The sequence below is a fragment of the Ixodes scapularis genome, unplaced genomic scaffold, assembly GCF_016920785.2.
Source record: "Ixodes scapularis isolate PalLabHiFi unplaced genomic scaffold, ASM1692078v2 PGA_scaffold0__279_contigs__length_252992795, whole genome shotgun sequence".
NCBI lineage: Eukaryota > Metazoa > Arthropoda > Arachnida > Ixodida > Ixodidae > Ixodes > Ixodes scapularis.
The window spans coordinates 23,870,410-23,898,216 of NW_024609835.1; the positions used below are offsets into that span (position 1 = coordinate 23,870,410).

Here is a 27,807-nt window from a genome sequence, read left to right on the forward strand (position 1 = left end):
TACACACATACCCGACATACAGACACCATAGCATTCTACACAGGAACGCGTTCAGACACAGCACAAGGTACTATATGATATATTGACACTGTACATTCCTATACACACGTCTAGTCGACACCGCCAACTTATATACTGCTGTATTTTCTGTGACCGATTAGGATGGTGACCACTGTCATATTTTGCATAAATACGAAAAGACTGTGCAAGGTTTACGCGTATATATTATTTTCCTCTACTGCCCTTAGGAAAGCGCTCGTATCTCTAATGTAATCCATTGCAAAAGTCAACTGCAGGTTATGAATAAATTTGAATAGTTGCTACACGTCACGTTTTGATCAGTTTCGTTTTCTCGCTAGCCTACACTTTTAGTATACAGAAGCCGGTTTAATTAATTGTATTAATTATCGAAAACAATTTCTGCAATCACAACTTTCTGAACACGCTGATGCATTTTCTTTTCTCTTTCTACATATCCGAATGACTTCAGCGGCGGTTGAGTAAATGTTGAGTACACTGAGCGCGCGCAGGTGATTCTAGCAAAGCCCGTCCGTCAGTCCTCCCCGAAGCGTTGTTTCAGTTTTCTTCTTTTCGCTACAATTGTTTTTGCTTAAGCGCGTGTCTTTCAAATATGCGTTCTATGCGCTCGCGCTCGCGCCAAGAGGACAGTGCAGAATTGCCGCTTTCGGGCCCGTGCCTTCACCTGCAACGAACGCGAAATACGTGTACTAAATTATGTAAAGCCTGGTTCAGACAGTGGCGTTTGACTGCGTCTGACTGCGTTGCGGCAGCGAGAAACCAGGGCATCCCTGCTGCTTACATCGCGTGCGAAGATGATTCCTTGAATTGGATTCCACGCTTCATACGAAGCACAGTCGTGCCGGTGAGTCGCTTTCGGTTCTCGACGCAAAGCTGTCAAACTCATTCAAACGCAAGTGTCTGAACCGGCCTTACCGCTCATTCACACTGGAAGCGGATCCGCGTTTGCAAAGCGGTTGCGAACGCGGTTGTATAAATATCCAGTACGATTGCACGCGCACTCCATGACATCAAGTGCGCGTGCAATTGGACTGGATCTTTATACAACCGCGCTCACAACCGCTTTGCGAATGCGGATCCGCTTCCAGTGTGAATGAGCTGTTCAGCATCAAAGAACGCCGAGAACATAGTTCTCTGCGCTGCACCTGCTGTCGTCTCCAGCAGTACTTTTCCTAAAAAAAAAAAAAAAAAAAAAAAAATCTAAAACAAATAGCACGTATATGTTTGCCAATGCCTTATTTTTGGAAATTTACTTGGAATCTTTTATATAGATAAAAGGAACGCGTGCTGGAAGGCCTGAAATCCTAGTCCCTTTCGAAGTACTCCGCCTTGGATGACACACGCTTGTTTGAGCAATTTTTTTTTTATCGAGTATGCTCGATGAAATGTGCCAAATGAGCCAGTGAAGGCGAATCATGTAACCCGAGACAGAGAAATAGTGAAATACACGAACATGATCGCAGATATCTGTGTAGGTTCGTCCCGTCCAGCCTGAGTCGTGGTGTGCAATGCTTCATACTTCACTGCACTTGCAAGCAAAAAAATTGGGTACGACAGGAGCGCAAGTTGGGCGGAACCGAGGAGGCCATTTGCAACTGAACTGCACGCAGAACTGACCGATCACACCTTTATTGAGAGCACGCTCTTTACTGAACCGCACAATAAGAGACGACACGAGTATCTCGTCCAACGAACATTCAAGTCAACTCACGCCTGTGCGTAGCTTTCTGTGCTTTTCTAGAGATTTGGTAAAATTCCTCGAGCACGACGCCAAAACCCGCGACGGAACCAAAAAGGACAACCGCGATACTTTTTATCTGCCTCGGGTTTTAGTAGGTGCGTACCAATGTTGCCTGTACTTGTTTGTTTTCTGCCAGTTTAGGCGAAATGAGCCACACGCTTGTTTCGAGTGGTTTAAATTTGAATAAAAATAACCAACGCACAAAGAAAACAAGTTTTAAGTACTTTTTGAGATTTTTGAAGTGACTTTTACTATTAAACGACTGCATGCACTTGAATGTTCAATTCAAGAGTTTATAAAACGTGACTACCCCATGCTTGTCACCTTCCAACAGGGTGCTAACTCTCAATGGCTCGAGCCCAGTGGATAGTTAGGTAAGCCTGTGGGGTAGTTACATCCGTCAAAACGCACGATGACTAGGGGGGGTGCTCACTTTTTCTTAGAGTGTGGTTTTACGCCAGCTGAGTTAGTCTACGGGCGAAATTTGCGTTCGCCATTGTGATTGCTGCGAGAAGGCTGGGAAGGCGAAGCCGAGAATCCAACGGTGGCGGAGTACATGCTTTCATTGCTGAATCAACTACACAGGACGCGAGAGCTGGTTGAGGCAAACATGGAGAGAGCTCAAGCGCGTGGTAAATTGTATTACGACAAGAACAGCCGCCTTCGCACATTGAAGGAAGGTGACAAGGTGCTGCTTTTGCGGTCGGCCAAAGCAAATAAGCTAGAAGTCCAATGGGAGGGGCCAGCAACAGTTCAGCAGAAACTTTCCGAGACAAACTATGTCGTTAAGCTGTCAGGTCGCAGGAAAGAGGTTCGCATATTCCACTGTAACCTGATGAAGCCGTACATAGAACGAGTGCAATTTGTCAGCATCGCAGTGAACCAGCCGGAGGAATGGAAAGCTCATATTCCTGAGCTGGGGAAAACTAGTGGGAGTTTGACTGTCGCTGAGATTGTAGAGGCTACAATCGATAAGAAACGGATGAGTCAGGGCCAGCTTTTGGAACTTACTACCTTGCTTGACAAGTACCAAAATCTGTTTTCCACCGTCCCCGGAAGGACGAACTTGGTCGAGTATGACATCGAACTCTCAAGTCAGTCTACGATTCAGTGCAAAGCCTATCGTTTTTTCCCACGTCAGGAAAAGCTGTTATAGAAATCGGTAGACCAAGACCTCTAAACTCGTCAAACACAAAGTTGGAGGCGAAGTTGACGGAGCGCACCGATTGGCCTATCACGATGATGACTTGGCGCTTTTTTCGCCGACGTCCAATCGGTGCGCTCCGAGAACTTTCGGCTCAAACTTTGTGTTTCACGAGTTTAGGGCCCCAAATGCTAGAACTAAAGTGAATAGAGCGGTGCGAGAGCGATTTCGTCTGTCCTATGATTTTGGTCGAGAGCCCTGGCAAAAGATCCACGGCCTTGCGTGGACTACAGGAAGCTAAATGCAGTGACCGTAACAAAGGTTTACCCGATTCCCCACATAGAAGCGTGCATTGAAAAAGTGAGCAAGGCGAAGTTCATTTCAACCATTGACCTTGTGAGAGGTTACTGGCAAGTACCGCTTACCGAACGTGCCAGCGGCCTTGCAGCGTTCATGACACCATTCGGTGTTTTCAGGCCGCTCGTTTTGAGCTTTGGGTTGAAAAATGCTCCCTATGCATTTTCGAGGTTGATGAACCAGGTTCTCGCGGGAACAGAGTCCTTCGCTCTGCCGTACCTCGACGACGTGGCGATTTTTTGATACGTGGGAGGATCACCTTCAGCATTTGCAACAGGTCTTTTCTCGCCTGCAAGACGCAGGCCTAACAGTCAAAGCCAAGAAATGCAAGTTCGGGCACAGCGAAGTGCTACACTTGGGGCACGTTGTTGGCAAAGGGCAAAGACGCCCTCAGGAGCTTAAAGTACAGGCTATTGAGGAGTTTCCTTTGCCGCAAACAGAAAAAAAACTAATGTCTTTCCTTGGGTTAGTGAATTATTACCACCAGTACATTCCCCAGTACTCTGAAAATGCGAGCCCGCTGACGGACGCCCTTAAGAAAATAGAGCCGAACATGATCAAATGGGATGAGCAGAAGCGGAATCCGTTTGAGGCTTTAAAAGGTGCGTTAGTCACTCGACCCGTGCTGGCCAGCCCAGACTACACAAGGCCCTTCTTGGTGCAATGTGACGCAAGCGATAAAGGGCTTGGGGTTGTACTTAGCCAAGAAAATGACCAAGGGGAAGAGCATCCAGTTTTGTTTGTCAGCAGGAAGCTGACTTTGAGAGGACAAGCGTACAGTACGATTGAAAAGGAATGTGCTTGCCTTGTGTGGGCGGTAGAGAGGCTTCGCTGTTACCTGTTTGGTTGCGAATTCATTTTAATTACTGATCATCGACCGCTCACAATGCTGCAACAGCTGTCCCAGAAGAACGGTCGCTTGTTGCGATGGAGCTCGACGCTCCAGGAGTATTCTTTTTGGTCAGGCATAAAAAAGGAAACTTGCACGCCAACGCTGACTCCTCGAGTCGACGCACACCTAAGTACCCCGTTCGATTTTCTTTCTTTATCTCGTTTGCACACTTGTACATACGTTAATTTCTTAACGACTTGTAAATAGTCTCATTCTCTTATTCTAACGTTTCCTAAAAAAAGTCTGGTTACGTAAGGGACATCACAGGCGATTTTTTGTAGAACAGAGCTCTCGGAGAATGGGGATAATGTTTCGGGCACCGCTGCCGTTCTGTGGTCCTCTGGTCGTTGTCGGCCTCCCTGCTTTCCAGTCACCTTGGGCTCGCCTGTACTGTTGACGCACCTCCCTGACAGCCTTTCTGACAAGTGTCCCAGTGACCCTCGACTCGGCTGTGCACCCGACTATATCTTTCCCGACGGCCGGTCGAACAAGTGTCGCAGCCATGCCTCATCTACCGGTGATTGGCGGAAGACACCAAGCGTCGCCTTCGATTTCAGGCGGTGCTGTCCAGACGGAGCATCGTCAAGAACGCTGTTTTGACGCTAGTGATAAACACGTGGTGTCCTACTTGTCGCCGCCGAACTTGTTCAAGCGAAGCTACAGATCAAGCCGGACTGTCTTCGTTACACAAGTGTGTTGTCCGGGTATGAACGTTGGTGAATGTACCAAGACTGGTCTGTTCCGTCTTTTCTTCGCTTTGTTGAACTGCCGAGGCCTGGATGGGGAGAACCTTTGGTTTTCGATTGTACCCTAGAAGGGGGAGGAGTTGTTATGTTGTTGTTTTGTTACCCTCGCTTATCGACGCTAGCGAGGGCGTCGCCGTCAACCTGCTGCGTCAGCGGCGCATAGTGCCGTGTTGGAACCGATAAAAGCGGCTGCGACTAGCAGCGCGTGGCACTTCTTCGTCCTGCTGCCGAGATGCAATAAACGCAGTCAGACCAACTACAGTCTCCGTCACGATGGGCTGCCCGGAAACGTAACAGTGGGGAAGATGCAACAAAATGAAGGGAACGAGGACGGGAGGTGGAATTGGAGCATTTATTAAGAAGAACATGAACTTTTAAAAGATCAGAAAGGATTGCGCCAAACATTTGTGGTTGAAAGGAAAAGTCGCTGGGGAATCAACAGTCCTTGGAGTTGTTTATTATGGACAGGGACATGTGCTAAAGAGGAAAACAGAAAAATGATTGATTGCATATCAAGAGACATTTGTGAGCTAGGGGAAGGCTTTGAAATAATTATTATTGGAGACATGAATGCCCACATCGAGGGTCTGGATGAGTATACGGACTCAACTGGAAGCATATTACTAGAACTGGTGGAAAAGCATGACTTAGTTTTATTTAATACCAGTCAGAACTGTTACGGGCACATAACGTGGGAAACTGGCAATCTACATTCAACTATAGATTACGTAGTCACGTCACAGAAAATATATGGTAAGTTACAAATAATGAAAAGAGATGAAGAAGGTTCCAGAAGTCTTGGTAGTGATCACAAACATATTGCCGCGCGCCAAGTAGGCAGCGCGGCAGTGGCCTAATAGTTATCGCGCTTGCTTCCCACGCGAAGAGCCAGGGTTCAATTCCCGGGAGTTACGCGTCCTTTTGTTCAGTCTTGCAATTTAATGTTCTGGTGAATTCGAGAATTCTGTCGCTTGTTCGAGGTGCGAATGTTCTAGTCGCCGAACCTTCCAGGTCGATTGTTCCAGAAGCCAACGCGTGTACATAAGGGGCTCCGCGTGGCGATCTGCAGTCAATATCCCCCCAGCGCTCGAACCTGCTGTTACGCCGATTTCGACGCCCGCGACGCTTTGTTCTCATCTTTTGTTTTTACTTTTTGTTTTGGGCACAAGTTCGCCTGATTAAACGTTTAGTTTCTTCAGTTATTCTTCGCCTCATCATTTGTCATTCGGGACAATATTAAGCTGAATTTTGCCAGAGAAGTAAATGCGAAACTAGACAACGTAATTCAAAGCAAACTTTCTGCAGAACAAAGAGTTGGAAATAGTTTCTGAAAGAATAAAGGAAGCAGTTTCAGGGCAGCGGTATGCAGATTGGACCTAAGAGAGCCTAACTAGACTTTTTTGCTCTGGAAATAGACAAAGTTCAGAGTAAACGGAAGGGGAAACAAGGACATGGACCAAAAAGCTGATGGGACAAAGAAGTGAAGCAAGCGATTCAAAAACGTCAGGAAGCCTCTAAAGAACACAGGCATGCCAAGCGTAGTGGGGAGTCAGAAACGGAAGTAAAAAGAAAATGGGACACTTTTATAACATGTCGCCGAGAGGCATCCAGTTTTATCAATGCGAAAATTCAGAGAAAGGGGTAGAAATGGATGAGTAATGTAAGCAAAAAAGATAGAAAGGCAGCCAAGAAGTTTTGGGAGCACTTGAACTCACTCAATGAAATGACGCAAGCTAGACAGGGACATCAATTAGAGGGAGATGATGCGATACGACATATAGGAGCAGTGATGGAGGAGAAATTTCGGGGACGGGTACATGTGGAAGGTAGGAGAACCGAAAACCACCTTGTGACATCGCGGATTTTGGACACAGAGAATGGGAAAAGGCGGAACGAAGAGTCCCTAGTGGCACGTCGACAGGCACATATGGTATCCCAATCAAGCTGTTGAAGAATTTGGGTCCTAAATCTAAGGCAAAACTAAGGGAGGTAGTGAGCACTATGATAAAAAAAAGGAAATATTCCAGATTAGTGGAGGCTTACTAGGACGAGTATGATATATAAGGGAAAGGGAGATAAGTCTGATATTAGGAATTATTGTCCCATAACCGTGACACCAGTTATTTACAGGTTGGTAATGCAGATCATAAAGAGCAGACTGGACGAATGGGTAGATTGTGATGGCATACTGGGCAAGTTACAGAACGGGTTTCGGAAATAAAGAAGGGTGGAGGACAATATATTTCTCTAACACAGTGTATAGAAATAGCGCAAAAAGAAAACAGACAGCTCTGGCTGGCACTTCTGAATATCAAGGGTGCCTATGAAAAGTGAACCAAAGAAACCTGTGGGACATAGTGGAGAGCTTAAACCTAGATGAAATACTAACAGCATATTAAGGAACATTTACAATGATAATAAGGTGATTATAACATGGGAAGGAAAGGCCACGTGAAAAATAGAGAAAAGACGAGGCCTTTGGCAGGAGTGTCCGTTATCGCCTTTGCTGTTTATGTTGTATCTGAGAGGATTGGAGGATAGGCTAGAGAAGAGTGGGCTTGGATTCGACCTTTCTTACAGTAAGCTAGGCCAAAAAAATTCAGCAATCCTTACCGGGATTGATGTATGCGGATGATATCGTGCTAATGGCTAACAACAGGAGAGAGTTGCAGGAATCAATGGGCATCTGTGGTAGGGAGGGACAGGAATTAGGTTTAGAATTCAGTACTGAAAAATCAGCAGTCATGATTTTTAACAATGATGAAGTTGAGAGGCTGAAGATACAGAAAATTACAGTTGAGAGAGTTGGTAAATACAAGTATCTAGGAGTATGGATATGTGATGGTGCAGAATATCTTAGTGAGCATGAAAAGTATATAATAGGTAAGGGCAACAGAAATGCAGCTGTAATGAAAAATAGAGCACTTTGGAATTACAACAGGTATGAGGTGGTGAGAGAGATTTGGAAAGGAGTCATGGTGCCTGGCTTGACTTTTGAAACGCAGTGCTATGCATGAAATCCGATGTGCATGCAAGACTAGAAAAAACAGCGTGGGGTAGTGAGGCTGGCTTTGGGGAAACATTGCAAAACGCCAAACCAAGGAGTACAAGGAGACATGGGATGAGCGTCATTTGAGGGCGGGAAGCTGTGAGCAAGATAGAATTTGAGGATCGGTTGAGGCAAATGGATGGGGAGCAATGGGCACGAAATGTTTTTAGCTATTTATACATGAGGAGTATAGACACAAAGTAGAGACAGCGCACTAGGAAATTAAGAGGAAAGTTTTTGTGGAGTTACGGAAGAGCAGGTCTCAGTTAGAGATCGGTGGCTAGAGGGAATGCAGACAAAGACGGCTCTGGAAAGCTATAGACTAAACAAAACGGTTATTGCCAAAGAAAGCATTTATGGCAATTCTAAGGGAAGCTCATTGTTGTTTGAGGCAGGGACAGGTGTTTTGCAAACCAGAATATACAGAGCGAAGAACCAGGAAATGGATACAGTGTGCGCTGCTTGTGGAGAGGAGGACGAGACGGCTGAGCACTTGATACTCTACTGTAAAGGGATTCACCCTATGCCTACCAAAGACAACATAGATTTAATAAAGTCATTGGGTTTTAGAGATAGCGAAGGAAAAGTGGATTTCAAGACAGTAGAGATTACCAAGCAAAGATTCAGTGAATGGTGGTATAAAGCGAGAGAAAACTAGGTATTTTCTTATTAACTAATGGCCAGGGGGTTTTATAGCCTCACTTTCTCTTCAGCGCGGAGTGAATATAGTTTTCACATTTAAATATTCTAAGCTTAAATGGTAAAACAAAGTGGCTGGGTGGCGTGAGCTACCGCCCGATCCAAAGGGCTCAGGCGGATTCATCCATCCATCCATCCGACGCGACAAAAAAAAAAGAAAGTTTGCTCGTTATGTTTATACAGCCTTGATCCACGCGTTTCGACAGGTAATCGGTCTCTTAGCTGTAGATGAGGAATTTAGCCAGTACAGTAGAACCGCTAACCTGGGGTTTTAATGTGAATAACGCAGTAGGGATAACACGAAGGCGTGCCGGTACGAAACTCATTCATATCGAAACGGGCAGGGGGCGGTGGGAAATCGAACTCAGGAGGTTCCCAGCGCAAGCTTTCGCTCCACGATCCGAGCTGAGACGCGTTAGCCCACTCGGCCACTTCCTCCTTTACGCGACCACAAAAGGGACGCCTCTCTGGCCGCCGCCATTTTTCCGAATCGAGCGACCCCTATCAGCCAGAAATTTCTGCCACCCGCCTAAGCTGTAGAAACCCGGTCAGCGTGGCTCCACACCGGCGTTGTGCATTCGGAATTCGCCGGCTTTTCTTTGAAGTTTTTACTTTATTTGCCTGTTTAGGATGCTTACCCTCTGTGTGTCATCTTCCACTGTGAGAACCAGGGACTATAGTAGGGCTCGTTGCCTGAACGGCCTTCGCAGGAAACGAACGAAGAGAGTGAACTTCAAGGAGCACGCGACGCAGGCAGTTCAACGTTCTTGGACGATTATTTTAGTTGAGATAATCTTTAAAAAGCCTTCCCGTCTGTGTTCCGGCTTTCTCGAAAAATAGCTGATACGGTCGGGTCCGGGGTGTGGGGACAGAATAGACACGGTCGTTCATTTGCTTTGAAGCTATGAAAAAAAGCAGCTCTCTTCAAAACGTGCCCCAAAACACGCCGGATTCCATCCGATCGTCGTGAAGTGACTATCGTCGACACTATGTTGTGTTATCTGAGATCTTTCTCAAATCCTGTTCAAATAACGCGGCACCATGGGGTACGTACAATATATGTTGTTCGATTGATGAGACTCGTTGAATTTCATGTTGTGGGCGGGGAATATTCATGCAGTTCGGATATCGTGTGTAGTCAAATATTTTCGACGGTTAAGACCTCTGTAGACTGAGACGGCTCAGTGTATGGTGCCGTAAAAAGATCAACATGATATGAAACAAACATTCCAGTTGCATTTGTTCTGCCGCGCATGGACTCACCAAAACAGCTTTCATTTCTTCGTTTTTGTTCCCAAAAATAGTACGATGCATTCTTAAAAACCCCGAGAAATTCTATTCGCCATAGAACACAAAACACAAAATAGAACGCGGCAATTTAGCCTCCACCAACGTCCGGAAGTGCGCCTACGCAAGCTGCCACAGCCCACTAACTAGAAAACCCACAGCCCAGCACAGTCGGGCAACACTGACGTATCCTCTCAAAACCAGGGAGGCGCGCGCTGTAAATCGCTTCGTTCGAGACTGCCGCTGGAAAGGTCTGTAGCGTCCGCGAGAAGCGACCATTTGTTGCTGACGTGAAGCGGTGTCCTAGCGTCCCACCAGGCATGATCGACAGGCGCAGACTAGCTTCTGCCAGCCGCCCCCACCCCCCTTACCCCCAGCGTCTGTCCACGGGCACTCGCAGAGCGTCTGAAAGGACGCAATGTAAAGAAGAGCGGAAACGCGACCTAATGGTACGTTTACACTTGCGGATCCGCTAGCGGATCCGCCCAGCTTTTGCCGCTGGGGCGAAACGCTGGGCGGAAAACGCGGCGGCGAGCCGTTTTGGTCCAGGTCTATTTCTGCCGCCGAACGAGGCGTTTCGCTGACCGGAAGTGACATTAGGGAGTTTTCGTAGACCGCGCTGCCCTTTCCGCTAAGCGTTCCGCAACGAAGAAGTTGCTACTGCGCCTGCGCGCCGATAGCCTTGACTGTGGAGTTCCCGCTATCGTAGCGGGTTGCGGAGGGCCTTGCGGGACAGCGAAAACGATCTACAAAAACTCCCTATTCTTGCGCGGCGCGACGGTGCCTACGTCACGAGTACGCGTTCTTCCGGGAGCAGCAACGCCCGGGAGAGAGAGAGAGAGAGAGCCGAGGCGGGAACTCTCGCGCCTTCTCGTCATATTTGACGAGACGTTACGGGAACCGCTGCCGCAGCCGGCGCTGCCGCCACTGCTCGAAGGAAATAGATGTAAACACAACCCGCTCGTCGCCGCCGCCGCCGGGAGCGGATCCGCTCGCGCGGCAGCGGATTTCTTTTCAGATGTAAACGTACCATAAGAGAGTCCTAATTCGCTCAAAACTTGAAAGCTTCGGGTCAATTTCCTGGGGGCCGGGTTCCGTCGGCAGACATGGCGGCGGCCTTTCCGCTCGCTTCGGAGCAAATTCGCCATGGTCGCCGCAATATTAGCCACGTTCATTGCCATTGAATGGCGCAGCCGGTTTTCGCTTCGCTTTATCTCGCTCAAGTCACAACGAACGACCGGTGGGATCGCCCCATTTTAAAGATCGTCTTCTGATTCCTGCCGTTCTTAAGCCTAAAGAGACTGTGTCACCAGTGACATAGCAACGCATCGCTAATCGGCGGCTTCCAGCGGATTTCACTTGAGCCACGATACCTGTAACTTAATTAGAAACAAGTCTTCGAAGGCCTCAAGTTCACTTCAGCTCAGATTTAAATAAAGCAACTGCTTGCAGGGTATGTTCGCTTGCGTTCTTTTTTTTTTTTTTCGGCATAGTTGAGGGCCTAAATCTTGGAACGCCAAGAAAATTCAAGAACGAGCGCTATATAACAGTGCTATGGATTGGATGGTTTTGACTGAATACTGCCAACAATATTTATACTGATTTTAGATTGTCTCTTGTTTTAGCTGGCTCGATTTGGTTTTACCTTAACTCTTATTTGTAAACAAAAAGTGCTTGCTAAGCGCATATTTTTTACGTTTTTTTATAGTTCTCTTTTTTTATTATTACGTTCCTTAGCCGCACTGGCGCTACAAACGGGAAACGTAAGCGCGCCGCGCTGCGTTGCAAAAAAGAAAGAAAAAAACCTTGTTGCGTTTGGGTTCTCCAAATTCTCAGGGGAACCCAAGCGTTGGGGCACCCTATTATAAAACTCTCAATTTCTGCTTGGTTAAAGAGAGAGCCGAGCTACCGCGGTATTCCATGCGACGTCTACATCTCCTGGTCGCTTGTGTATACGCTCTTCCCTTTGCTAAAGCACGAACGAACGTGCATAAAGGGGTTTTCACACGAGGGAGAAATCCCGGGGATTTCTCCCCGGCACACGCATGCCACGACGAAAACGTCAGGCTTTGCGATGTGCAAAAGCCTTGCGTTTTTGTCTCGTGATGCGCGCGTGCCGGGGGTGTGAATACCCCTTTAGGGTCAAGGGTTCCGTGTTTTCGGTAAATAGTGATAAGCCCCGACTCTTAAAGGGACACTGACAGGGTATTTATGCTCGCCGAGGTCTTTAGCTGTACGTGACATATGAGAGCCCAAATACCCAGAACAGAATTTGCGGCTCGAAATTCGGTTTCTTTCCGCCCGAAAACCGTCGATCGAGAACTGGCCGGTTTGAGTCGCGCTCACTCTTTTTTTCGTGGTCACGGGCCGTTTTTTAAGGTTTCGAAGTGACCACCAAATTTATTCAAATTCGTGGGTCTTTGAAGGCACACAGTCAATATTAAAAATAGAAAAAAAATGGATGGAACCCATTTTTTGTGGCTTCCAAAAAGCTGCAAATACGTTGATTGAAAAAAGGTTGCACAGATAACCGGCAGTACAGACCCTTTCCGAAATTCAGTCTGGCCACTTCAATAGCTATCATCATTGTCATCGTGACAGTCTTTAAAAGTACGGCTGGCCACATTGTACGAGGAAGACGCCGCCAACGCCGCCATGAACATCTACGGCATCGCGAGTACGAGCACTGCTGCTGCTGGCAGTCTAACAGTCTCGTGGACCAGACGTTTGTCGCCCATTTCAGACTTTCAGCCCGGTCGAGGACTGCGCCTGTGGCAGCATTAACGCAGTCGTCGATGCTACAATCGTTTACTACGCTGTCTTCAGTTGCGACTGCGTGGCACATGAAGTCAGCGGTGAAGTCTTCCATAGCGTTGACAGTGACGATTTCGCCGCTTGCATTCTTCTGGCTCGACGCCCCAGGTGCCGCGTGTCCACCGGTCAGATCGGCGAATGCGTAGCTTGCCTCTTCACTAGCGGGTTCGCTCACCGCGTCTTGACTGCTCGGATCGGCGATTGCGTCCTTCGTCACTCCGGCATCAGCGGCAGAAAACTTCGGCGTTGACGGCGGCGCCTGTCGTACTCGTGGTTTCTTTCTGGGCGGCCTTTTCTCGACGTTGAAAGCAAAGATGCTTGGCGTCTGAGGTAGCGGCGTTTACTAGCGACGTTCTGAGTGTAGTCACCCTCTCGAAAGTGTCCTGAGCAAATCTTAATGTACTTCGTAATGAAGAAGTGCTTGCCTTCGTCACGTTTTATTGCAACAACCCATTTTTTTCGGAGAGCGGGGTCAGATGGGATGCCGAACAAAAATACCTTAAAAAAAAAAAGTATACAAATTCGCGAGAGGTCACATAAAATGCCCGAATGTTAACGTTCTCTCGATCCCCCAAGCCCAGCAACATCGCTTCTGTTTACAAAAAGAAAAGGGTGCAGGTGCATGCTCCCTTCCGTCACGCTAGCGCTTGAGAAGCAGCACGAGACGGCTTATATCATTCCATGCTACTAATCTGGCGGGATCTCTTCCGTTTCGATTGTCGCAGCGGTCGCGTGCGTGCACCACCCAACCGCGAGCGCACCGCCCAACCTCGAGGCAGAGGCATCCTTGAGTCCTTTTTGCTTACACAGCGGCACACAGCAATGAAAAGGCATCGCAGAAGCAGAGTGTGTCGAAGTATCAGCCGCGCAACACCTTCTGTGGCCGCAGTGGTGGCAGTGGTGTCGGTGATGTAGGGTACGTTGAGCAAGCGCCGATGCGACCATACATGATTATGGCGGACGCACGCCGCACCACGCCCACCTGCGAAGCTTTGCAACCGTTCCGGTAGATGGCGCTGAATTTGTAAAAGGGTCTATTCTGTGCGTTTACTGCATGATTCTCAACATTCATGGCGTCGTTTCGCGTAGCGTGGGACTACGGATGGCAGCGGACGACGGGCGTGGGACCTCTACTTCAGAACTGTCGTTCACGATACCAGCGTATTCTGTCTTCCTTCAAAGGAGAAATTTTTGGCCGATCGAAAGAATTAATATTCACCCCGGACGACACGCCCGACCAGCAAGCCGATTGCACGAAGACGTCGCCGAGCCGTCGTCTGTTCTCGTGGCTTAAGACACCGCTCGCTCAAACATCAAGCACGAAGTGCGTACTTCGAGTTGAATACGCACGCTTACGGTTCCTTTACTAGGTGCAAATGTGGCCAATGCGTGGTGCTGCCCGACTTGAAGCCGGAAATGCATGTGCGGGAGAGGAATCGGCAGCAAACTTTCCGACATACACTCGACCGGCTCCATTACTACGAGCGAAACAGTTCCTTCCGTAGCCAAGGGGAGGAAGTGGCCGACGATTCCGCTTCTGGCAATCGTGCTGTTCGGACGCGTGATGGAGCGCTCTTCAGGAGCGGCGATAACGGCCAGCGACGGCCGTGGTAAATCTGTTCAGGCGGCGGTTCCTCGGGATTACGCGGTGGTTTTACCGCCGCTATCAACAGGCGTATCGATGAAGTGCAGCCTTGTGCTGCACTGTGATACTTCAGGGAGGCCTTACCGAGCGGAAGATTTTGTGCGTCCGCTGGAACAGGCGGGTTTGCTGCCGGACGTGGCTGGGCTGGGCGTGTATCAGATGAACCACGTCTGGCTGCTCAAGCTGCGTTCCCCAGAAGCAAAGGAAAAGCTGCTGAGTGCCGGGACAATTGAAGTCAAAGGCAAGTGTTGTCTGGTGATAGACCCTAACCGGCGTGAAATTAGAGTCAAGACACACTGGGTGGCGTTTGACGCCCCTCTCGATGCCATTCGTCGGGCCTTCGAGCCCTATGGCGTCGTCAAGGAAGTGGTCCGGGATGTGTGGAAAATTAACGGTCTCCTGAACGCTGAATCGACGACCCTAACTGTCGTGATGACGCTTCGTCAGGACTTGTCGGAAGACAGCCTCCCACACCAGCTGCGTTTATTCGGAGGTGTGGTCCTGGTTGTTGTGCCCGGGCGTGCGCCTATATGCCTTCGTTGTCGATGCAAGGGGCACGTCCGGCGTGACTGCAAGACTCCTCGGTGCACTGAGTGTCGTGGCTTCGGCCATGTAGATAAAGACTGCGCCAAGACCTACGCCGGTGCCGCAGCAAAGAACGGCGGGAACGATGTCAACGACATGGTGATGGACGAAGCGGAGGCGGAGGAGGCGGCGTCGTCGACGACGAAGGCGGGGAAGGGAGATCCTTGCTTTTCCGGAGCCAGTGATGGGGATGCAGCACGAGCAACCCCCCTTCAAGAAGAAGTTGGGATGACCCAAGAGCAGGAAGGTAGCCCGTCTCTGCAAGACCCAAAGAGAGCAGCAGAGGTACCTGCAGTGCCACCAGTCTTCAACGTAGGAGATGAAGACAATGATATGATACTGGACACGACGACAAGCAAGCGGAGGCACGAAGAATCGACTGAGGCATCCGATGGAGAGCCGACGTGGAGGCGCATCGAAAAAAAGCGGAACGCACCAAAGAGTATGAAAAGAGGGCCAAAGTCAAAGCCAAGGTCGTCTTCCTTGCCTCGCGAGGATCTTTTGGCCGAATGAAAGGACCTGCTGTGCCATCGTGCTCATGGTGCCGAACCCAAACTAAGCTCTGGACGCCCTCGTGAGACCACTCAACGTTGCCACTCTAAATGTGCGGGGCCTTGGGGCCAGGCGTAAGCAGTGCCAGTTATACCGCCTCCTAACTGAGAAAGAGCTGGACATCGTGGCAGTGCAAGAAACTAAGGTAGGGGGCGACGACCGGGCCGAGGGTATGATGCGACCTTTCGCGAGCCGCTACGAAGCATGTGTTAGTCATGCGGTTGGGAATTCAGGCGGTTGCTGTATTTTTCTCAAAAAGTCAATTGGGATAACGGAAAAAAGTGTTGTCGCGTGTGAATCAGGCAGATTAGTAATGTGCGATTTTTCTTTCTCCGGCATTAACTGGCGTGTCCTGTGTGTGTACGCCCCGAATTCTGTTCGGGAAAGGTGTTCCTTTTTTTAATCCTTTTGCAACTATCTGAAGTGCGATAGGCACGTAATTCTTCTCGGGGATTTTAATTGTGTCTGTGCTACAGAGTAAGCACAGTGCGGTATCACGATCAGAGTGCTGACCTACTTAGGGAGATGCTTGATGATTGTGAACTTGCAGACGTGGCGCAGTGTGCGTCGAGCCCGGGTTGTCTTCCGTTTACGCATTTTCAGGGAACCAGCCATGCGCGACTGGATAGAGTGTACGTGTCCCTGGAGCTTGTAACTTGCTGCGAGAACTATAACGTCGATCATGTCGCGTTCAGCGGTCACTGTATAGTTTCGGTACAGTTAGGAGGGAGAAGAAATTATTCAAAGAAATTTAGCTGGGAATTGTGGAAGTTAAACGCGAAGCTGTTACAAGACGAGATTTTTAGTGAGACGGTAAAGAACTCTTTCAGCAAGTATAAAGATAAAGAGAACATTAGCTGGGGAGAAAAGTGGGAACTTTTTAAACAAGATATCAAAATGAGCGCAATTGAGAGAGCAGGAAATCTAAAGCACATCGAAAAAGAGAACGAACAAAAACTTCGTTCTAATCTTGGAAAGTTACTTAACCTTGAATGCCAGATGCCCGGATTATTTCGAGATGATATAGCAGATATAAAAAGTAGACTGGAGGCAATAGATAAGGAGAGATACCGAGGGGCTACAGTGAGAGCACGCGCTGAAAGGCTATTGGTTTTGGAGATGTCTACAAAAAGAGCATTGAGTGATGAAATGAAGTATGCGAAGGGGAATGAAATCGAGGAAATTGTCTATCACGGCGTACTTACACGCAATAGGACATGCGTGGAAGAAGCGTTCGTAGATTATTACAGAAACCTTCTCAGCAAAAAGAGTACGAACATAGACATCTTTAAACAAAGATTCCTTTCAACAATGCCCCGGTTAGAAGAAGAGACAAGGAAAAAACTAGAAGAGCCGATCACCATGAACGAGATACATAAAGCGATTGACGAATTAAAAAATGGAAAATCGCCAGGCCCGGACGGTATAATTGCAGATTTTTATAAAATGTTTAGCGACCAAGCCGCCTCTTTCTTATTTTATGTGTTCAAAGAGGCCTATACTAAACAACTTTTGCCACCATCCTTTTTGCGCATGTATACGGTTCTTATCCCGAAAAGTGACGACCGGGTTAAGCTTCAGTCAGTCTCAGGGTACCGACCAATCACGCTAGCGAATGTCGACTACAAGATACTCATGAAGGTCTTGGGCAGGCGTATGCAAGGAATTATAACTTCGATCGTTGGATCGCATCAGACGTGCGGTATTCGTGGCAGGAGTATCGTTACGAACATTCATGTTGCTCGTAGTATTTTACAGTGCTGTGATTTGATGTTCCGCAAAGTGGCAATGCTTCAAATTGACTTTGAAAAAGCGTTCGACCGTGTATCCCATGAGATTCTTTTTTGTATCTTGCAACATGTAAACGTCGGTGACGTCCTCTTAGCTGGAATACGGATGGCGTATCAAAACTGCTCGACACAGCTGATAGTGAACAAAAGTGTGACTGAAAGAATACCAGTATTGTCGTCTGTTCGGCAGGGATGTCCCTTGTCGCCACTTTTGTTTTGTATGTTTCTGGAGCCCTTTTGTTTGAAGATTATCCAGAGTGAAAATGTGCGAGGTTTCAGGTTGCACTCCAGCGAAGTACGTCTTCTGACGTATGCTGATGATGTGGCTGTATTCTGTGAAAACGCAGACAGTGTGAGTAATGTAATAGCCATAACCAAGGAATTTCGTGCGGCCACCAACAGCTCGGTGAACTGGGAGAAGTGCTCTGGGTTATGGCACGGAGAGTGGGCATCAGCGCCGGTCTTGTTTGAGACCATAAAGTGGTTAACCTCGCCAGTTCGGTACCTAGGTGTGCCTTTGGAATCTTATCGTAATAGTAACGAATACTGGGACGAGGAAACATCAAAGCTTAGAGAAAAAACAACCAAGTGGGGTGGACGAGAATTATCAGTGTTCACCAGAGCAACCGTCTGCAATTTATTTCTTTTGGCAAAAATTTGGTACGTCATGCAGGTACTTCATTGTTCCCGGTTGCATGTACAAAAAATGCACCGCATCTTTGCAGTGTTTGTGTGAAACTCAGGATGGGAGCGAACCAGCAGAAGCTGTCTGTTCCGCACTGTTCGTTCTGGAGGTGTTAGTTTGTGCCATATATTTCTGCGGCAAATCGTGAACCGTTTTTTATTTCTAAGAGACACAACAGATGATTTCTTACGGACTTTTTTTCAAGTGGTATTCCCTTATGAGCTGCCCGAGTTTGTGGTTTCTTCAGTTGATGACGGGTGTTACACTGTCACCGGCTATCTGAAAGAAGTTGTAAGTTCGGTAAAGTTTTTGGGTATACGATTTTCATTTGAATATCTCTCGACAGTTTCAAGAAAGTGCTTGTCAAAACATTTAAAAGAAATGCTGTTTGCGGTGCCAATATACCGATCCCTGTATCAGGAAGGCCCAGGACAAAATGTTCTTTCGCGTGTAAAGAAGATGGTCGTCCCAGCAACTGTAAAGACATTTTTCTTCAAACTACATACAGGGACGCTGCCGGTAAAAACGTGGACGGAAAAGAAAGGCTTGTTCGTTGCTTGGTCGACACAGTGTATTTTGTGCAAAAAGCCGGAGTCCATAGAGCATGTCTTCCTGGAATGCTGGGATGCCATCTTTTTTTGGGACGTACTACAGCGGACGTTAAAGAAAGACCTACCGTTAACAACCCATGGAATCCGTTTTTTGTCTGTAGACTGTGAGGAGGGACTTCCATATGATATAGTGATGCTCCTTGGCCTGCACGCAATATGGCGAAGTCGAATGGCTGTAAGGCATGCTGATATTGATGCACAGCCAGTTCGCAGTTATTTTGTTCAAAATGTGTGCACTCTGAGAGACGCTTATAAGATACACTGTCCCGGGTGTGAGTGGTTGCCACTGTTAGATAATCTGGTAACCTTGAGAGAATTTTAACCGACCGCGTCAGCCGAAGCTAGGTTGGCGGTCTTTTAAGCGCTCTTTGACCAAGTGTTGTTGTCAAAATACAAAAAAGGAAATAAATAAAAAAAAAAAAAAAGTTCCTTCCGTAGCTCAGTGGAAAGACGTCCGCTCCACACGCAGCGGGCGCGGGTTCGATCCCTAGTGTGTGCGAGCCATTTCTTTTTTTTTTTTTCGTCCAATATTTTCCGATGTTTACATTTCTTTTCTTACTATTATCACTGAAAAAGACATTGTTGTGGACGAAATGTCGCTGAAGTAAATGGTATTGGATTCAATTTTGACACCTGCGAACTCAAAGTAGTCACTTTCGATAAAATGCAAGGAGCATATGAATCCGGTAGCGTCCGCTTTCCGAGGTTCCCGTAACTGTTCTACAGGAATTGCAGCCAGCCATTGATCCCGACCCGTTGATCTTTCGGAAACTTGTGCACTTTGCCGCAGAATGCCACTTTCAGATGTAGGCCATGTGAGGCTGCTCTTCACGCAACATCTTGGTAGTATTTTTTTCGGAGCCGATCACGGGAAGTCACCACTGGCACTCACTAGCACCAACCAAATCAACTTGAAGTACATAACAGCGAGCGGAACAAACATAGCTGCAAAGGGATCGCACGGCGAACGAATCCCGTGACGCATTTCGTATTCCGTCTGCTACGTGTGAAAAAAAAAAAAGAAAAAAAAGATCGCATGGTTGGGTGTTGCCACGTGATTCCTTCCGCCACTCCCTCTCCACTTCTCCGTGCGGTGCGGGGGTTTCGGTTTCGAGCAGTTGCGTTTTTTGGCTTTATTTAAAAAAATACATGACTGTTGCAAAATATCGATTGGGTACTATTTCGACACCATAGTAAATCGCCTGCAAAAAAAAAGGAAAAAAAAATTGGGGGGTGTCAATGTCCCTTTTATTACCGGGCTGGTTTTACCGAAATCAGGGAAAACCCAAATACGCCGAATCGGAGCTGGCCTGAATAAAAGAAATCCAAGCTTTTCTACAGCATAATCTTGGTTTGAAGAGGAACAAAAAAGCCTACATTTAACTGTCCGCGAGGGTGCTTCTTCCTTCGGGGCGACACACCTTATCTCGTTTTTGTCTCGTACCGGGGCGTTGTGTAAATGTTCAGTTCAGGCGCTTATGTTCCCTGAAAAAGGGAGTTGGGGGGGGGGGGGGGGGGGGGGGGGTTGCCATGTCCGTGTCTTATTCCACATAAGCCTCGATTAACACCGGTTTTTTGCCTAACACCAAAAATTTACAAAAAGAAAAAAAAACGAATGTGCGGAAAAAAATAAAATCCGACAAGACACCCCGAATTCGAACAATATAACGCTGAAAACACGGTACCCGATGCATAACCTACTATCATCTAAGGCTACGTCGATCCAAATGGCGTAGGCAACCCGCCTCCGATACATGGCTTGCATATGATGTCATTTCCGATGTCCTCCAGAGAAAAGGAGAAGAAGGAGCTCCCCTCTCATCTGGAGCCTCCCGGATTTGCACGGGCGTCGCTATTCTCCTCCCAGAATATTATAGAAGATTAACCTGTCACTCAAAATTCTTACAAAAGCAGCTTCCCTCTCCTCCTTTTACTTGGTGTTCAAAAGTGTGCGATGTGACGTCAATGCAAGGAGCCTATTGACGTAATCTCAGGGCGGTCGCGAAAAAACACTTCAGGATATTGTGACATCGTCCAGTGCCCTCTCCCTCTGATCAAGGACCAAAAGAGAACACGCGGGGTGGTGTCGCTCAAGGACAGCATATTGTTTTCCCTTGCCCGCGTTACCCTTCCCATTCGGCGTGTCCCCTCTCTGCCCCCTGCGAGTAACGGCTCCACTGCATTTCGTTCAGTTACGCCTTGACGCTCGAGAAGAGCCGGACACCTTCTTGTGACTTTGTTGTTGTGAGGCGACTGGGGTACCTACGGTTTCGGTTGCTGTCTTCATTTCCTGCTTTGTCTTTTGTCGTCTTGCTTAGCTTGCTTCATTATGTCATTGCGCATTGATACTAGGTAAGGAACGCGGAAAAAAACTCGAATTGTCCTTGCAGGTGTTTGCTCTGCGCTATTGTGACCCTTCAGCGCGCGAAACAAGACCTCGATTGGCGCAAGATGAAGTTCCTGGGCGTTCCGGATTGGATAATCCTGGTGGCGACTGCGTTGGTCCTGCTGTACTTGTAAGTAAAGCTCTCACTTTTTCAGTGTAAAAAAAAAAAAAGGGGGGGGGGGGTGTTCATGGCACCCACTTTCGGCTAAGGTGGTATTTTTAATAGGCGGGAGTTTCTGTTTACAAGTTGTTTCTACAAGAAAGAGTTCTTCTGACTGGGGCTCTCCACTTCTACTATACTCCGTTCCAGGGCCGTACCCAGAAAAAAATTTCGGGGGGGGTTTTCGAGGACAACGGCGGCCATTTTGTCTTATTTTCGCCTATGAATCATGTGCATGGGTGGCATATAATGGAGAGTTATAGCAAACCGAAGAATCGGTCCCGGTTTGGTACCCGGTAGCCGACCGGTGCCACTGCGCGTGCGCAGAGGTGGAGATTAAAATCGGCTGGCTGCAAGTGCACCGACCAGGGCCGTACCCAGAAAAAAATTTCGGGGGGGGTCAGAACCCCCTATCCCCCCCCCCTGGTTACGGCCCTGCTCCGTTCCACCTTCAGTCCGAGCGCACTGGACGCCACGAGCTATCCCAGCCGATCCAGCGTCGGGAGAAAATCGCGTGACCATTCGGTTGGCCAGAGCGACGCAGGGAGCTCAAGGTCACATGACACTTTCTCAACGCTGGATTGGCTGGGATAGCTCCTAGCGTCCGCTGTGCTCGGACTGAAGGTGAAACGGAGTATATAACCGATGTGTTGAGCGTAGCAGAATAAATTAATAAGGTTATAAAACAACTATATATCGAGCAAAACTAAAAATGTAGAAATCTAAGTTTCGAACTGCATTTCAAGATGGTTACTGGTGGTTTGCTAAGTGCAGATTTTTTGTTTTACAAGAAAGTATGAAGTAACGGCATTCTACAGTATGGATCCATTTTCTTAGTGTTGGTTCAGATAAATGCTTCTGAAAATATGCATTTTAAGCACTTTAATAAAAAAAATACCGAAAAATGATTTAAAACATTATGCAAAACAAAAACTTTCTTCAGAAAAAATAAAAAAGGAAATACTGGCCAGAGATTTGCGGTATTCCCATCTCTTGTGTTTACTGAAAGATTTTGTGATGTCCATAAGGCTATGTTCTCACATACTTTCAGAAGCGCTTGTAGCACTGGCTTACACAAATATCTATATAGCTCTTGTATGTATTTTATACACTGAAGGAAATTTCTGCGCTTACTAAATCATTGTCATTCCTCTAGATTACCAAATGAAGTTGAGCGCAGGAGATACTCAACTAATTCTCTCAACATTAGTGAACTGATTAGGCACAAAAACAAGGCACTGAAAAACGTTATCGAATATTCGATATTCAGTTTCAAACACTACTTCATTTTTAGCAAAAAAAGAAACAGTCTTACATAGCAAAATGCTGATATCTTTGTTTTCTTCTATAAAACACCCGCTCACGATTGTTTCATTAAATTTTTGAATCCGTTCAATAAATTCACCTCTTCGATACTCCTCAATATGGCATTCGGCGCTAGTGGCAGATATGAAGTTTATATAAAGCATATTCTACTTGTGTTTTCTTAGATCCATGTTGAAACCAGCTGAAAGCAGACAGTCTTCAATGTTTCGGAACATTATTTTAGCGCCATTTTGATCACAATATATGATTTTAATATAACTAAGATATGTAATTCTACACACCACTCGCTGTCATATAAGTTCAAACTTGAAATATAAAAAAAATTGAAAGACGTTCACAATTATCTGTAATGCCGAATTATAGCCCAGCTCTTGAGGACGAGCAGGTGAGGGTCATGTATGACGTCAAGTGTGACGTCAGACGTTATGTCACGTGTGACGTGACGAGGGTAAAATTTTCCAGCTAATTTTGGTGGGAAAATTTCCCGCCAAATCTAGCGGGAAAGATTTGCCCTCTTGACGTCACACGTGACGTCATCATAGCAAAGGTCCCATAATGCAACACACGGTTACGGCGCCGCCGCTTAAGCCGGAAACGGGCGCCCAAGAGCTGCGCTCTAAAAACAAAACAGGATCATTTTAAGATGCTATTTGCCCGGTTCGTTGTTTTTCTTGGAGGCCGTGACCCAGACGGACTCGTTTCCACACGCCTAATCAGTGGTCCCCAACAAAATATAGTTGTATCAATAATTAGTTGAACTTATCAAAAGTGTAAGCGAAAAACTACCACTGAAGACAAAAGAGTGCATGTATATTTTGCGGATTAAATTGACCGACCCCATGATTAACGCGGGTAGCGGTAGTATTGTATTGAATGGCACTTGAATTAAATTAAACGGCACTTGGATTAAAGTGACCAACATTAGAATTATAATGAGCGGGAAAACCTGTCGATTCGCAAACAAAATTCCTATTTTGTCCCAAAAGAGCTGTGCCACTTGGATCAGGGCCGACGCCACGCCGCGGCAAGTTACACGCAAGATAAACCAATGCTACGAGCAAAGCCACGTGTGATCCTTTGAGATGTCATAACAATACTCGCGGTCAGCTTTCTGTGGCAATGCAGTCAAAAGTAGGAGCGCCTGCGTTCGCGCACTTGGAGCGCATACCGAAGCTGTGCAGGAGCACGTTTCCAGGAGCGCGCATACTCGGCTTTAATCGACGCTCAAAGTGCACGAGCGCACGCGCTTTTACCTTTGACTGCATCGCCACAGAAAGTTTACTCCGATTAAAGTATAGCAAATTAGCAGAGGGCTGTCTACTGGAAAATTTCATTGTATACATAGGGTAAGAGATGCATCCTGTCGTCGACAATACCGGGAAATGTTTCTATAAGACGTGTTTGAGATTGCATTAGTCAGTAAAATATGTATTGCTAAAAAGAATGATTGTTTGACTGGTGTCAATGGTGTATCGCTATTAGTGGTTTTGGAAAATACCCATTTTGGTCGCCATTTTTTTTTGCTTGTTTCTTAGGTTGGTTTTTAGGTTCGCATTTGAGTGTGAGAGGAGCGTAAAGTTCGCTTGTAACCGCTTATGAAACGAGAACGCAATGGCATCATCTATCAGGAAGCGCTTCCGACCTGCCTATTTGTTTCCTAATTTTTTACGTAACATTCATTATTACGCAACAGGCTTGCAATTATGCTGATAATGTTATAAGCGAGCATTTCTCATAGATGGTGACTAGATGTGATTTCGAAAATACGGTCAAACCTTCAGTCCTGTGATAAACGGATCGAAAATGTTCAAAGATTAAATTATAGATTGCGCCGGTCATAAGCCCTCTCGCTTTTAGAGACACAAACGCACTGAATCACACTCAAATGCAAATGCGTGAACCGACCTTCATAGTGTTTTAGAGCACAATGCCCCATTACGCGGTTCCCAAAACGGATTTTCCGAAGTATTGTTGCTATAGTGCGTTGGTTTTTCGTTGTCTCATGGTAAGGCTAGCGTCGACGGTTGAGGTTTGAGCAATTGCTGATTCTTGTCGGATGGAGCGGTTTGCAATGCAAACAGAGGGGTAAGCGGTTCTCATCGATGGGGCATTTCATCCTATTGCTGATATACCAGGGAGACGGTCAGTAACTGCTTTAGTTCTTAACGTCAAGTGCTTTAAAGAAATTATGACTGTACTGGCTATGATATATTTAAGTCGCACTTAAAATGAAATGTTCCCAAGGTAGATCTAGTTTGGCTCATGTCTGTGAGCAACACTCACATTCTTGGTTCCCAATATTCCCAAGCATTCTTCCATGAGCTTTCGCCTACCCAGTATCCGTCTCCATCACTGTCTCCGGCGGCGTTGTCGCCGGAGTGCTGCGTTCGTGTTATCCTCGGCCGTCTCGTGCGATATGTCCTTCAGAATGTCCTCCAAGTCGCCGATGTTGATAAAATCCCCGAGCTCTTTTGCAATGATCACCGCGTGCGTCTTGTTCATGGATGAAGTCACGTCGCAATCACGCCCTTCCTTGCTTGTTTTTTTTTTTTTTGTTTTTTTTTTTAAATTGTGGTTCGGATTTATAGTCCGTTCCACAGCATAGACTGTTTTTTTTTGTTTTTTTTTAATAGATAGCTTTAAGGTGCTCCTGTCACAGAAAGAAAAGCCGGCGTCGGCGGGACGCGAAAATTCAGGATTGGTTGATACACTCTAAGAAATGCTTGCGTGTCCACTTACCCGCAAAACACTGAAAGAGCCAATCTCTGCGATCTACGAAATCAGCCCAGCGTGTGATGAGGCGGAACATCCGTTTAGACTTCAAAAAGGAAGTCCGCGCTGTGGCATTACGCAATGCAAAGCGTCACGCTTGCAATGCGTAGTGCCACAGTGCAGACTTCATTTTTAGATCTAAACAGATGTTCATCCTCATCAATCGCTGAGCTGATTCCGTAAATCGTAGTGATATGCTCTTTGAGTCTTTTGTGGGTAAATAGAGGCGCAGGCATTTCTTGGAGTGTAGGGTCATGACGGTTACAGTTACATGACCTCACGCGGGAATTTCAAACAACCCACAACGCTCGCGCTTAACGGGACGTCCCGCGTGGATTGAAAGTGATTAAAACATGACATGTAATGCGAATGAAAGGTCGCGGCATGTCTGAAATAATTTCAATGTATAAAGTAACTCATTTGCCCTAAAATAAAGAAAAAAAATGAAGAATTTTAGGCGAAGGAGGAATCCGAATTCACAACCCCTCGGTTGCGAGCCAGACACGCTACCCACTAGACACGCTTGTACGGCTTGGGAACGAGCGGAGCTTTACCATATGTTGTATTTGCCGCTGGATTTTGCCGTCCTTACCGGCCGCTGGCACCTCGTCAGGCAACCTGTTTGCCTTTTGTGCCAGCGGACCGTTCAAGTCGAATTTGAATTTGACTTGAAAAAATAAAATGATTGAATGATTGATTGATTGATTAGCTATCGCGTTCCGCTCTTAAAGGCGAAGCTTAGGCCTTTTCCTATAATTTGATCAAGCATGTTATTAACTTTCTTAATCACCGACCTCCTTCCGTAGATTGCCGCGTTTGATTCTCCCCAGTATTCTCCCCAGATATTTTAGAGTGTGCGAATTCCTATGCGCAATAAAATCGTTTGATTTTATTTGACTTCCCTGTGTTTTCTGTACCCAATATGGCCGGAAGAGGATAACCGAGGCGAACCAACACCACTTAGATATGCATAAGGCCTCCACACCGTCATCACAGTCAGTTCGATCGCGGCTTGAGATTGGGCACGAGTGTTGCGTCAGTGTTCGACCGGGGCTCGTGTGCAATCAGAGCGTCGAAGGGCAGACTCGGGGCCAATAGTCGAGTTGCACGAGAAGACTGTGATGACGTTTCATGAAGGGAGGGGAGGCGATGCGGAGGCATCGATTATTTTGGGGGTGTTGGGTGAACCCTGGAAACGGGAGGGACCAGTACGCACCGCTGATGAATGAAAACTCATACAGGTGTGAACGACAGAATTCACACGGAGAAAGTTGCCCCACAGTAGACTCACTACGGTCCCAATTAAGTGTTTGGCTAGACGTATACACATCGTGAAAGCAATTAGCGCAAGCGAAAAAACGAAAAAGATACATTTTTCAGTGTACCATTATTTCTTTTCTTTTTTTGTTGTTGTTGTGGGCATGAAAAGATTTGTAACTTTTTCTGTCTTTATTATTTCGTACTTTAAACGAATAGTGGATTGTAGCGCTAGCTCGGTCCGTACCTTCGTCTTGTCCTTTTCCTTTGCGCTAATTGCGTAGGTTCACGGTCGAGTCACCGGCAACCTAATAGACACTGGACGTGGGGAAATCCGATAAACTTGTGATCACTCGTCAGCCACTAAAAGTCCGGCTTCGACCGATAAAAGCATCAAAAAAACAAATTACAAAACAGAAACCGTGATAACAGTAAGCCTCGACGAGCCTTTCTTGAGAAGGAACAAAAAGGGGTCTTGAAAAAAAAAAAACGAAAAAAAAACGAGTTAGTAATGAAGTCTAGAGTATTTGTATTCCATGAATCTGAATATTACCGCAAATGAAGGCAGCGAGAGGATGAACAGTGAACTGAAAAAAAAAATCACAGGGTCTTTTATGTAATCCCTAAGACGACTTGAAGGCGAAAGCCCAAGCGCCGATGTAAACGTGGTAGCGAACCTCCGAAGACAGCGTACTCCCTGACGACGCACTTTTGGCGCCGTTTCATTGGTACCTTTTTGTGCCGCCGACGTGTTTTTGTGTCTTGTGTGTCGCCGACGTGTTTTCGCTCAAGGACTTTGAAGGTCGACTGAACAATAAGACATATAAGGCATTCGCCTTAAAAAAACGCGAGTCTTCTAGAATTCCGTGACCGAGCGTTACTTATTCGACCCTGCGAGCGGCAATATCACGTTCGTTTCGCCCAAAGCTGTAACTAAATACGAGAAAACACGAAAAACCTCTGACCAGTCATGACGTCACACTAGAATCTTTGTGTCGCCAAGCGCGTGTCGCTCATGTGTGTAGCGCGTGTAATTGCAAGCTTGCAGGTATAATTCCCCCCGCACTGACTCCAGTCGTGACGTCTTTTTGTTACCTCGTTGAAACTAGCGAGAGTGCTTTGGTAGGCGCTGAAGATGCGCGAGAGCGGATATTCTGAAAAATCATTACGTCACCACACTCCGGGAAGGTGGGGTTTCAGCGGCACTTTGAAAATTATTTTCTGATGCCTCCGTGCACCAAGCTGAAAAATAGTCCCAATATTCGTGATC

The 27,807-nt window shown here is 46.9% G+C and overlaps 1 protein-coding gene across 2 annotated transcripts in view; it reads left to right on the plus strand.

Annotated features, from left to right (window-relative positions):
• The window catches only part of LOC8053809 (cytochrome P450 3A8), a 74,997-nt gene that overhangs the window by 15,490 nt on the left and 31,700 nt on the right, over window positions 1-27,807 (plus strand). The window contains exons 1-2 of one of the 2 annotated variants that reach the window (XM_029976739.4): window positions 20,793-20,909; window positions 21,027-21,152. In XM_029976739.4, coding sequence (XP_029832599.2) covers window positions 21,088-21,152 — 65 coding nt within the window. In that variant the 5' untranslated portion in view covers window positions 20,793-20,909; window positions 21,027-21,087. Of the gene's footprint in view, window positions 1-20,792; window positions 20,910-21,026; window positions 21,153-27,807 lie in introns of those variants that run through there. The other variant, XM_040499284.2, reaches the window with a different exon arrangement.